We start from the raw sequence: 12793 nt of genomic DNA, 5'->3' as shown, positions 1-12793 counted from the left end.
TTTTAGCTTCTCCATCCCCATCCAGTTCCACTCTACTAGGAATCAAGACAGACAGGGAAGAGTGAGATTCCAAGCTGACTTAGAGGAAAACGTGTATTTATGTAAAGCACATGCCACAGGCCTGGGTCTGTGCTGAGCACTTTACCTTGCTGGCTTATTTAATTCTCACAACATCCTTTTTTAGTAGATACTATTGTTACCCCATTTTACAGAGCAGAGAACTGAGGCTAAAGAAAGAGGCAAATTCATACAACTAGTGAGTGAAGAGTCTGGATTTTTTGCTGGGACGTCCCCTGTAACTGGATTGGGGGAATACAGGAAAAACCCCAGCCTTTTTCCACAGAGCCTCAGCCAGTGATAGCTACTTCCCGGACGAGAAGGGCGGCCCTGAAGCCAGCAGCAAAGCCAGCCCCACGGCCATAGTCCCTCCAGCCTCCTCGCAGCTCCCAGCAGCCCAGACCTGCTGGCCCTCCAGGACCAGAGGTGATCCAAGGGAAACTCAGGTGGGTGTCACCCTCTCCCAGAGAAGATGAGAATCTGGGCTTAGAAACAACTGCCTTTCCCACATGAGCCACAGATTTTCCCAGGGGTGAATTAGAGGGGGGGGTGTGTGTGTCCTATACTCACAGCCCAAATAGCAAAACACAGCAAGAGCTCCTAATGAAGACCCACACCAAAAGACCAAGGAGTGAAAGTGCCAGGAGAGAGATGGAGGCTAGAGACTACCTGGGGCCGGAGGCAGGGTGGGACTGGCTGGGTTGGGAGGAAATCTTGTTGGGCACAAACAGTCCTGGTTTCTTTAGTGCTGAAAACCCTTAACAAAGCATCTCTGCTCTTGGGTCAAAGCTAGCAAGTGAGTTGTGTATTATTTATTCACAGTTTGAGACCTAAACTTCCCTTTTTGGCCTCTTTAGCCCCAAATCTTTCCCCAAAGCCCCCCCAGTCCCTGTAGCCTTCTACCTTAGGGCTGCATTCAAGGCATACAAGCCTGCATTCAAGGTCTGCTTTCTCCCAACCCTCCCTTCTCCTTCCCAGTAGGCCTTTCCTGGTCCTAATGTCAGTCAAGCCCAGCTTGGGGCCTAGCCCCTCGGGGGGGTTTACCACAGAGCCTGCCAATGACTTTGGAGAGATCCACGACTGGACTGAACTGCTCTACTTCTTCAACCACACTTTCTCCGAGTGCAACATAGAGTTCAGCGAGAGCGCCAAGCGAGTGGTCCTCTTTGTCCTCTACCTGGCCATATTTGTGGTTGGGCTGGTGGAGAACCTTCTGGTGATATTTGTCAACTGGCGCAGCTCAGGCCGGGCAGGGTTGCTGAACCTCTACATCCTCAACATGGCCATTGCAGACCTGGGCATCGTCCTATCTCTGCCCGTGTGGATGCTGGAGGTCACGCTGGACTACACCTGGCTCTGGGGCAGCTTCTCCTGTCGCTTCATTCACTACCTCTACTTTGCCAACATGTACAGCAGCATCTTCTTCCTGACATGCCTCAGCATCGACCGCTATGTCACCCTCACCTGTGCCTCCCCTTCCTGGCAGAGCCACCAGCACCGAGTGCGGCGGGCCGTGTGTGCAGGCGTCTGGGTCCTTGCGGCCATCATCCCGCTGCCTGAAGTGGTCCACATCCAGCTGGTGGAGGGCTCTGAGCCCATGTGCCTCTTCATGGCACCTTTTGAGACGTACAGCACGTGGGCCCTGGTGGTGGCCCTGTCCACCACCATCCTGGGCTTCCTGCTGCCCTTCCCTCTCATTGCAGTCTTCAACGTGCTGACAGCCTGCCGGCTCCTGAGACCAGGACAGCCTGAGGGCCGGCGCCACTGCCTGCTGGTGTGTGCCTACATAGCCGTCTTCACCGTCTGCTGGCTGCCCTACCACGTGAGCCTGCTGCTGCTCACATTGCACGGGACCCACGTCTCCCTCCACTGCTACCTGGCCCACCTGCTCTTCTTCTTCTATGACATCATAGACTGCTTCTCCATGCTGCACTGTGTCGTCAACCCCATCCTTTACAACTTTCTCAGCCCAAGCTTCCGGGGCCGGCTACTGAGTGCTGTGGTCCATTACCTTCCCAAGGGCCAGGCCCGGGCGGGCGCACACGCTTCCTCTTCCTCCTCATCCACCCAGCATTCCATCATCATCACCAAGGAGGGCAGCCAGCCCACTGCAGCAGCCCCCACCCTCACCCAAGCCTGAGCTTCCAGGCACCCTTCTCGCTTCAATCTCTTATACCCAGCTGAGGTAGATTCCAGGCTCCTCCATCAGCAAAGTGAAAGGCTGGAGTTGTAGGTGAGAAATTTGGGGGGAAGTGTGGGCAAGTGTCAGTACACTCATGGTCAGTTTTGAGAACATCTTAAAATACTGAGGTGTGGAGAAGGAGAAGGGGGGATGGAGAACAGGCTCTTGGTGTTGTACTATTTGTCTCAGTCCTTGAATCTAGGGGTGCCACGCAGAAAAAAAAGGTGAAATAAATATTAGAGATGGCCATGACTCTGGATTTTGAAAAATCTGCAATTCCAGCTGGGATTGGGAAGGGAGCTAAGGCTAAAGAGATGCTCAGCAGAGGAAACTAGATGCATTCATTTCATAAATCACCCTGGCCGGAAAGAGTGAGCTTGGCAGGAATCTCACAAAACTTTCCTTTCGTGTTTGTGTGCTTGTTGATCTTCCGGCTCACTATGCAGGTTGTGGGGACAAGAGGCCAGAGGCCAAGGAACCAGGATGGGTCAGCAGGACGTTCCCTAGCTGTGCATCCTCAGAGCTATGATAAATGGAGGGGTGGGGACAACAGGGTGGGGCAAAGCTGAGGTCTGAGACAGGCACCCTGCAGCTGGGTAGGTCTCTCCACTCACAGCCTTCCAGGAAACAAGGCTGCATTTCCCTGCCGATACCCTCTCTTCCCCCATCCATCCTGCTCCTCCTCCCCCCAAAGCAGAGGAGCTGTCTCAGAGTCAATGCTCCTCACGGCTCACCTCCCAGCTTTGGATCTAGGACACGTCCAGACTTCTAGGGAGAGAGAGAGCTATCAGAAATCCCACTCCCACCCCCATCTCTCCCTTTATCGCCAGATCGTAGGAAAATATCAGGGGCCAGCAGCAGGTGTTGACAGATGCTACCTACATCCCTCAGTCTTTGTCCTCTGCACAGGATGAGAAAGCCAAGGTGGAAATTGCCCAATTCTGTCACAGGGCAGAGCTCTAACACTGTTATAAGTAAACTATCCTTGGCCAAGTCTTTTCATAATTTTCCTGTCCAGAAATTTATGTTTATTAACGCTTGTTCTATAGACAGGAAAAGAAGTCCTCTTGTTAACAAGTAGATCTGGAAAAGGCTCGTTTTGTTTATCAGTTTGGGAAACTAGGACTGTGTCCATGAACTCTGAGTAAAGGCCCAAGAACAAGTTCTAGTTTTCGCCTTCCACTTCCATGTCCTTTGCGTCTAAACCCTGCTTATGGAGAGTGAGAGGATTGTGGATGTAATCACTGATATCCTCTTCACCGTCTCCTCTGTCCTGCTCAAGTGCTCAGTGTGTCTGGAATGTTTAACTTGGAACAACTACTGACTTACCCAGAGATTACCCTGCTTTCAGAAATCTGAAACTGTATTCACCAGATGCATTAAACATGCTCCAATTGTGCATGTACCCCAAGTTTGTCAGAAGCATTAAGAGAAACCTGTATCTACCATCCCCTTGCTCACTGTGCCCAAACCTGAAAGGGTCTTAAGCAACAATTGCTCAGTGGCAGAGGTTGAAGGCTTTTTGAACCAGGAGTCTGATTGCGGCTTAGGGGCACAGTAAGGGCTTAACCTAACAATGCAGAAATTGCATTAAAAACTTTCCTCCCTTGTCCCCACATAAAAACCAAACCAAGAGCTGATACCCATATCACTGCCTCCTCTGACTTGGGCTCTGGAAGTTTCCTGAAGGAAACCCAATTTTACTATCTCTGTAACATCCAAGTTCGCCGCAGAGGCCCCTTCCCTAAGAACAGTTATCACCTTGGCCATATGAACACTTCCTTAGGGCCTTTCCATCCACGGAAGGGAAGAGTGGGAACTGCTGTGCTGACTGCAACAAGGCTGCTGTGCTCAGCAAACATTTACTGAGCACTGAGGGCCTGGGCACCGTGCTCTGGGACCAAAAGGACCACATCATTCCTGAATTTCTAGAGGTCTGTCTCCTCTGTGAATCAACCTCATGAAATAATGCCACACTTTTGCCCCCTACTCTATCCTTCTGAATCTTCCTCTCCCCTCTTACTTTCCATCTGCCTCTCTCCACTCAGAAATATCATGTCATAGTGAATTAAATGGCATTAGCAAGACAATTTGTGGCCACATCTCTCACTAACATTACTAATGGACAACTGGTCATTAATAATGTCCAACTGGACATTAGCAGAGTTCCACTGTTTTTTCTGGGCATATCATGTCATAGTGAATTAAATGGCATTAGCAAGACAATTTGTGGCCACATCTCTCACTAACATTACTAACGGACAACTGGTCATTAATAATGTCCAACTGGACATTAGCAGAGTTCCACTGTTTTTTCTGGGCTAACAGAAGATCTCAAGGATGTTCCCCTGAAAAGGTTAAGTTTTTTACTTAATTTCCCACTAAAAACAGATCAACAAATTAGTCCTGGGGAATTCCAGCTACAGGAAAGGAAAATGTCTATCTGAAAGAATTCTGGCAATCTGATGAGCAGAGATGTGCTACTGAAAAGGTGATGAACCCAGAGCTTCTGAACTCACAGTATGAGCATGTTCATAGTAAATAGGAAAAGAACTCCCATTCCAAATTTCTTTTTTTATTCTAAATAAAAACCACACTTTGTGCTGAACAATGGAATATAAAAGAATCAGATGTACAATGATTTTAGACATCTACTATTTGGGAAAAAAGTTTACAAAATATACAAAACTTTACAGCAATAGATAGTAAACACTTAAATATTAGGAGGTCAGTACTTATTAATTTAATGGAGTCAGACGTCAACAACTCTTCTCTGTTTCATGAGATTTTAGCTATTAGAGGTGGGGAGGGGTGAATTAGACAGAGGAAGAGTATTAAGGAAACATCAAAATCGAAAGTTTCATTTTCATTCTGATGTTATGACGCATAATCACATTGAAACTAATGCTGTGCACCCCAGCTTCCTGACTCATTCAGCGCGGGATTTAGGGAAAGGGCACAGGGGGACTCCCAAGTGGGCACAGACTGCTTTACACGGCCCACTCTTGTGCCAACAAATTCAGTGTCCGTCTATAGAGGGATTTAAATTCATTCTGAAGTTGAGTAGTCTGAGGCCTGGGGAAAACAGGGCACAGCAGGAGGCCATAAGAAAAAGAAAATTCATCAGTAGCAAACACCTAACTGGGAGAAAGGTATTTAAGCCCAAAGTTTTGTCCTGGAGGGGCCGGCCCGGTGGCGCACTGCTACAGTGCGCCGCTTGGGAGCGTGGCAGTGCTCCCGCCGAGGGTTCGGATCCCACATACAGACCGGCCGCTCACTGGCTGAGCGAGGTGCGAGCGCAACACCAAGGGTTGCAATCCCGTTGCCGGTCCCTGTGTCCGGTACGGGCGTGACAGTGAGGGTTGCGATCCGTTGCCGGTCACGAAAAAAGACAAAAAGGAAAAAAAAAAAAAGTTGCAGGACTTTAAGGAATCTAATTAGGGAGGAAAAGGCCAGAGATGCAAACTGAAGAGGTGGCCCTGGAGAGGAGAGAATTGATGGTGTGGAATCCATGTGGGGAACTGCCTGGGAGGTGCTTGACGAGAGCCCTGGCTGGGCAGGCAGAGAGGAGCAATGAACTTGAGTCAAAGAGAACTTTTACAATTTCCTCATCCTTAGGGGTCATCTGGGCTCAACACCCACTTCACCTCCTTTCTTCCCAACTAGCCATGAACTGTAGGGACTCCATGGAGTCTTAAAGGTTAGGACCAAATACTGGAGTGCAGCAGAGACTCCCAGCAGGTGCTGTGGCATCATAAGCCATCAACAAGTCGCTGGAGTGTGGAATATTGATCCCCACTTCTGGCCACAAGCAGCCTCTGCTGTTTATCCCAACGTGCCATGTAAGTATTACCATTTTCCCTTAGGAAACAAGTTGGGAGTGGGCGCTGTGGTTTAATGCTCTACAATTGCCACCTTGAAATTCCTAATAATTCGTGAACAAGAGGGCTCCACAAATTATGTAGCTGGTCCAGAGTACAGAACAAGAAAAAAGGAGAGGAGAGGACACTGAAGGGTCAAACAGAACTTCAGAGCGATACAGCAAGAGAGAGTGCTAAATTGGGCTCTAGGAGAGAGGGGCAACAAAATCGAATGAATAGGTCAAAAAAGTAAAAATGCAAAATAAAATGAATACCTTCCACCAGGTACCCTAGTGTGCCCTTTGCCTCGATACAGTGTTTCAAGTAAAACAATTCAGAAAAGGGTGAGCTAGAGGCAGAAGAGCAAACACGACCTAAACAGAGGGAGAGTTCAGGTGTGAATATGGGGGACACCCAGAAAGACAGGGTTTGGTCAATGAGCCTCATGAGCTACTGATCCTGCTACACGTCTGACTGGGACCAACTGGACCATCCTGCTCCACCACTTAGTCTCAGGGGAATCAAGGGAAACAGTTTTTGTTTAGTGTTTCAAGGGCAAAGCTTCAAGGATGTGCTTTTTGGTTCACTGGCAATAAGGGAAAACTTCACAGTTTCAGGTTAAGTATACAGACCACCCAGCATCCATGATGCCCTCTGCTAAGGAAAAGGGTTTCTCTAGCATATTTATGCACTCTCAGCTACCCGGCTGGGTTCCAGTAACAACTACCTCTCTCAAACTGGCTATTAAAAAATCAGTCCTCACCAGCAGTCTGGGAAAAGCTTGAAAAGCTTAGCAGATACTTGATTGTAGTCCATCACACACTTCCTTCTTAAATTTCTAATGGTGAGTGTAAGAAAGGGAGAAGCCAGACAGTAAGGAAGTCTCAGCACTGTTTTCCTGACAAGAACGGCTTGAGAGAATGCTGAACAAGTTGGGTTTAGATGGTCAAAGATGTAAAAATGTTAAACTGGCCACTGTACAAGTCCCTTCAACTAATGGTAACCCCACCAGAGAGCCATAAAACTCTGAGGCTTTATCAATTCAGGACCGGGGAGAGAGGCAGTAGGTCCAACAGGGACAGAACTTTGGTTTGCCTGTTTGTCTTAATATAGACAAGGTCCAGGGACTTCCCAAGTTTAAAAAGGATGAGAAACTGTGCAAAAAGTTCCTTCATGTGACTTAATCCCCTCAACCCAGTCCCCAATCTACTCCATCACAGGACAGGAGGGGGATAAAAGGCCTAGGAATTTACTCCTATTGCCTAAAGAGTTCCCTGCGTTTATTCCACTAGAGACTATCTGGAGAGGAAGAAAAAAATTTGCTAGTTTAAAAGGCTTGACATGTTGTCCCCTAGTTATACACCTGGATCCTTGGTTCCCCAAATCTCTGGCTGGGACTATTCTCTGGAATATGGCTACTTGCTGGGGAGAAATTCATTTTCCTGAAGTGTTTCATCCAAAAGAGATGCTGGGTAGTATGTATATAAAAACAAACAAACAAAAATAAATAAATATTAATGTCCAAAAAGGCTTCGTGAGTTAATTAAAACCATTTTCTTGTGAAACAGCCCAGGGTGCTGCTGAGTCCCACCAGAGGCAGTGAGTGTCAGGGCTGAGGCCAGGACTCCCAGAGCTCACCTGAGCAGGGTGAGGTAGTATGAGCTACTGAGATGCCACCTTACAAACATGCAAGATCAAGGGCCCTCTCCCGTGGGCCTTCTTTGAGCAAGACCCCTGAAGAAGCCAATTAAGAATGGAGCCAACCAGCCACGGACTCATCAGACATGTTCCCTAGTCACCTAGGGAGGACCTGAACCAGCTGCCATTCAACAGCATCCCCTGGAGGTGATGTAACGACAGATCAGGACAAATTCCAGCAGGTCAAAAGTGAGCTGCCAAAGCTCCTGCACTGTTAGAACAAAGTAAACAGGTTACCCGACTGGGACAGACAGTCAGAATGCACACCCTGCTACACAACACCAGTTACTCAGGTCCCTTTAATCCCAAAGGGCTCATAGTCCACCACTCCACTACTTCATGGGGTCTTGTCTATACTATGGGACAAACACTTCTGGGTAGGAGACTGGATATAAATTAAGGCAAGGCTGCTGCTGTCAGAGACATCCCCACCTCTCCACCAGGAAACCCGAGGTCGATGGAGGTGACCAGAATGATAGATGACATATCAAAGTGGCCCCCTGTCCTCTCTGACCCACAGGGAAGGCCTAACATCCTGGGCCACCACTCCATAAAATCATGTTTCTTTGGAAATGAGGAGAAAAGAAAAACCTCCTTTCCTGTCCATCCAGGCTGCCATTTTTTGGCAGTACTGCAGAACACCCCTTTTGGCTACATCCCAAAACTTTCTGACCTAAATAGAAAACTCTGTACCCAGTTTCAATCTAGCTGCCAAAAGATTTGCACTGTCCAATCAGCACATTAGGGCCGTGGAGCAAGCAGGCACCTCTGTCCCTGATACCTTCTCCCTGCTGAGGACTGGCACTGGAACCTGAGGTGAGCTGCCCTGCTGACTAGTCTTTTCTGAAGGACCACATTCCCAAAATCTTTCTCACAGCTGGCTTTCCTCGTGGGAGGTCTGGTGGTTAATACCCACAGTGAAAACCTCTCTCCACTTCCTGTATTCAGTGAGGCTATTGGTTGGATTCTTAGCAGCATAAAACCTATCAGTAAACTAAAACTAGAGAGGCTGGAGAAAGGGATCTAGTTGATGCCAACTGCTTGACCAGATCCCAAAACCAGCCTCAAAAGAATCAAAAAGACAGCCCTTCATGGGCAAGAACAGGTACGGAGGTAAATGTAATAGGGCCGTTGCTTCTCAAAAACAGTAACAGCGTATGTGCTATTTTCTTCTTTTTTCTTCTTTGAACACAACACAGACCAGAATTCCTAGCAAGGCAAAACTGCAACTTCAGCTGGGGAAGGACCAAGAGCCATTAGAAAATCAATGTCCTGGCTGCCGTTTGGGAGCTCCCCCTGGCTCTGCTGGTACCCAGTCAGCTGTCCAGGTTCTTTTCTGCTTCTTTGGAATGGATAATGTACATGAAAGTCTGCTCGATGGTGAAGTCGGGTGGGAGGCTGCCTTTGTGCACACCAACATGTTTGCTCATGAGGTTAAGGGTGGAACTGTAGTGGCCACAGACTGTGCAGCGGTACATGAGGGCCCCCGAGTGTGTCTTGAGGTGGCACTTGATGGTTGAGCGGCCTCGGAAAAACTTGTGGCACACCTTACACTGGTACGGCTTCTCACCTGTGTGGATCCGCCGATGGTAGTTGAACTCACTTGTGTGGGCAAACCTTTTGCCACAGACCTTGCAGCTATACTTGCTGTTCCCAGGTTGGCCCTGCAGAGCCAGCTCCTCACTCAGAAACTCCTCTGCTGGTAGCTTCCGCTTCTGGAGAGCTGGGTGCTGTAGCCCGAAACCAGGCCGCGCATCAAGACCACTATTGCATTTGTGCTGGCTGACGTGGTAACGATAGGCAGCCTCTGACTTGAAGCTCTGGTTGCACAAGTGGCAGCGGAAGAGGGTGTCTTCCACGCTTTGGTGCACAGCCATGTGCTTCTCTAGGAGATGCCAATCCACAAAGCTGTTGGCACAGACAGAGCAGGAGAAGACCAAAATGCCAAGATGGGAGAGTGTGTGCCACATGAGGCTGCAGAGGTTGAGGTGGCGCTGGTCACAGACACTGCAGGCCTGGCCCTTCAAGTTTAGATGGTCAAGGATGTGGCCCCGAATCACATGGAAATCTTTGGCCAATGCTTTCCCACAGGCAGCACATTTCAACTCTGGGGAGGCTGCCACAGAAAACAGACCCAGCTTACCAGGCAGGGAATCATTGGGGTGGACAATGATGTTGTTCTCAAATATTCCATCCCGTCGGTGAAGGGTCAGCTGCCACTGGGTAAAGAACTTAGTTTCACACATGTCGCAGGAGAAGAGGAAAATACCAATGTGGGACAGGACATGGGTCACCCGGGAGTTTCGGTCCTGGAAGTGGGTCTCACAGACCTTGCAGTTGCCTGTCAGCAGGTCCACGTGGTCCCAAGCATGCTGCCAGATCAGTTGAATGTTGGGTTCTAGAACTTTCTTGCACACCTGGCAGGGCATGGCCTTATTCTCCCGGTTGTCATTCTCTCCAAAAGTCAGCTCATCCTCACTATCATCACTCAGCTCAATCACTTCCTCAGCTGTGCCAATCTCCTCGGTGGGGTCTTCAAACTGTAAGTCATCATCCCCCAGGTCTTCGAGCTGGAGCTCTTCCAACTGCCCGAATCCTGGATCTTTGGAGTGGTCGCTATTGCTCGGGGAGGAATTGGTCCCAGCGGTAATATCTATTGCATTGTCAGGGGTGAAGAAGCTGTTTTTACTGAAGTCTCCATTGCTTTGTACTTTGTATGATGGGCAGGAGCTTGTGCTGGTCTGGATACCTGTGCGGACGGTGCCTAGGACTGGCTGGGTCACCATACTAGGAACAGATGTGAAGGGAGCAGGGGGATCATGGTCTTCTGTCTTTGGTGGAAGAGGTGGTGGTGGCAGAGGCAGGCTATGGTTAGTATCACTGGTAACATTCCTCTCTTCCTCTTTATAGCTTCCTCCAGCATCACTGGGCAACACGTATTTTCTTTCAGAACCAAAGTGCTCCCCACTACCCCGGAGTTCACCAAGGGAATGAGGTGGTTCTGCTGAGGGACAACTCAGGGTACCAGAGTGGCTCTCACTGGTGCCAGTCAAGGGCTTGGCCACAGCAGTGCTCTCCAGGTCAGGAAAGGTGGAATGACAGGCCCGAAGGAGGTCCTCCATACCCAAACGCTCAGCCACCTCATAGATGACTCCAACGTTGATTAGGTCCGTGAAGAGCTCTGATGTGTAGACAAAGCTCAGAATCTTCTCAAAGTTGGCGGGGGTGATGAAGTCCACCACATAGGTCCTGGCAGCATCAAGCCCAGTATTCAGGAAGAGGTTCTGGAAGTAGCCAGCTGCACAGGCCAGCACGGCCTTGTGGGCTGGGAAGGAGCGGCTCCCCACCACAATGGTGACATCGCACATGGTTTCTGAGAGCCGGCACTTGTTGAGTTCCTTCAGCAGGTTATTGGGATGGTTGGTGCTTTGCAGTTTGATCCTCATGCCCATCTTAGCAGCTCTTACGAAGTTGCCTCCTTATCAGCACGGTTAATCTGAGGACAGCAAGAGAAAAAGATGGATGGCCTAACACATCCCTGCAAGAGAGGGGCTTGCAGAAAACATTCTGAATGTTTACAAGCCCTGGCTAGGGAGTGGGAATGAATGGACCCAGAGAGCTGCTCCATTCTGCTCGGGGCAGGGACAGCAATAAAGACGAGACAATGACCTCTTCCCCTGCATATATCCAGAGTCATCAAGATGAAACCCAAAAGGATTGAAGAGAATCTGGCAGCTTGGTCTTGAGAGTGAATAAGAGGTTGTAGCCCTGGCTGTACAGAAGCTAGTGCCTCAGAGCTCAGCCAGAGGCATTCCCTCAGACACAATCTTATGCTTCATTACCAGAGAAACTGGCTCAAGTTTTTCTCATATTAATTTCCTCCTAAACAAAAGCTTTCCTATCTCCTTGAGTATATTCTCTTCCCTCATGATGCCAAATGCCATACACATACTTGAACACAATTATCAAAGCTCCATTAGCCACTGAAGATAAGATAAAGGTGCTCCACCTTTTAGTTTTCTGTCATTGCTGGGTCCTCTCAGCCCCTAAATAAATCCCTAAGTAAACCTCAAATGCTTAAATTCCCACCTCTCCCTCCCAATTCTACATGCCTACTCTCTGGCTTTCCTATAACCCTGAGCCATCCCAGTTACACTCTATCACATTCCCTCTATTCTGCGGATGAAGTAAAACACTCAGGACCCAAAGAAGTAAAGCAACGTAGATACAACTGTGCTACTTAATATCACTTGACAATGTTTTATTCCTTTTTACCACCCTTTTCAAGGTTTATTGCTTCTGTTGACCCTGTACTAACGCATTTACTTGATGCTTAAGAAAGACATCTAATTACATAGGTAAGACTCCCAAAGGCTTGTTTCATACCACTTTCCCCCTTTCCAACTCCCGAACGCCTAAGGAAGAAAAGCTGGTTGCATTCTTGTTCAGTCTCACGACTCGCCCTGCGCAACACAACCCCTTTCTCTTCTCACTAGATTCGACCAACTCCCAACTTTTTCTGGGGCTCGGGAAGCTTCTGAGTATTGCTGGGTACCAGCCGAGCATCTCCCCGGCCCTGGTGGCCACCCATCAACGGACGGCGGGTCGGGGCACCGGGCAGCCTGAGCTGGGGGCAGCTGGGGGGGGGAGGATCCGGAACTTCCGAGGACACCCCAACAATCCGGTGGTGCTGTGGTGGTCTCCCCTCCGGAGAGTCGAATCCGGTAGGGAAGGACGTTGGATCGGGCTGGGGCACTCCAACTCCGAGCGCCTCGGTCCCTCCACAAACAGCGCGGGGTTCCCCTGGTTGACTCTGGACGGGGGGCGGGAGCGCGGCGGGGCGCGGGGCCGAACAGGGGCCAAGGGAGGAGCGGCGGGGCCGGCCGGGGTCTGCGCGCGGGCGGGGAGGATGGGACCGGCCGAAGGGAGAGGGCAGGAGGGAGCCCAGCGAGAGCGAGAGAAAGGCCGGGCCGGGGGTCGGGCCTCGGTCAGGGAC

The 12793-nt window shown here is 49.6% G+C and overlaps 2 protein-coding genes and 1 pseudogene across 2 annotated transcripts; 2 read left to right on the top strand and 1 right to left on the bottom strand.

Moving 5' to 3' along the window:
* The first annotated feature begins 428 nt into the window (after positions 1-428).
* GPR182 (G protein-coupled receptor 182) lies at positions 429-2522 on the top strand. The gene is given in 3 exon segments (XM_008579679.1): positions 429-503; positions 1036-2171; positions 2174-2522. Coding segments are annotated over 2 exon segments (1185 nt in total). The 5' UTR covers positions 429-503; positions 1036-1054; the 3' UTR covers positions 2242-2522.
* A 6-nt stretch (positions 2523-2528) lies between these two features.
* LOC103596109 lies at positions 2529-4349 on the top strand (annotated as a pseudogene).
* Positions 4350-5827: 1478 nt separating this feature from the next.
* On the bottom strand, positions 5828-11290 carry ZBTB39 (zinc finger and BTB domain containing 39). Its single transcript, XM_008579678.1, has one exon. The coding sequence runs from the start codon at positions 11247-11249 to the stop codon at positions 9114-9116; it is 2136 nt and encodes a 711-aa protein (XP_008577900.1). The 5' UTR covers positions 11250-11290; the 3' UTR covers positions 5828-9113.
* Between the last annotated feature and the right edge of the window lie 1503 nt (positions 11291-12793).

This window comes from Galeopterus variegatus, unplaced genomic scaffold (assembly GCF_000696425.1).
Source record: "Galeopterus variegatus unplaced genomic scaffold, G_variegatus-3.0.2 Scaffold1936, whole genome shotgun sequence".
Classification (NCBI taxonomy): domain Eukaryota; kingdom Metazoa; phylum Chordata; class Mammalia; order Dermoptera; family Cynocephalidae; genus Galeopterus; species Galeopterus variegatus.
The sequence above is the reverse complement of the archived record's forward strand: the minus strand, read 5'-3'. Positions and strand labels throughout refer to the sequence as shown.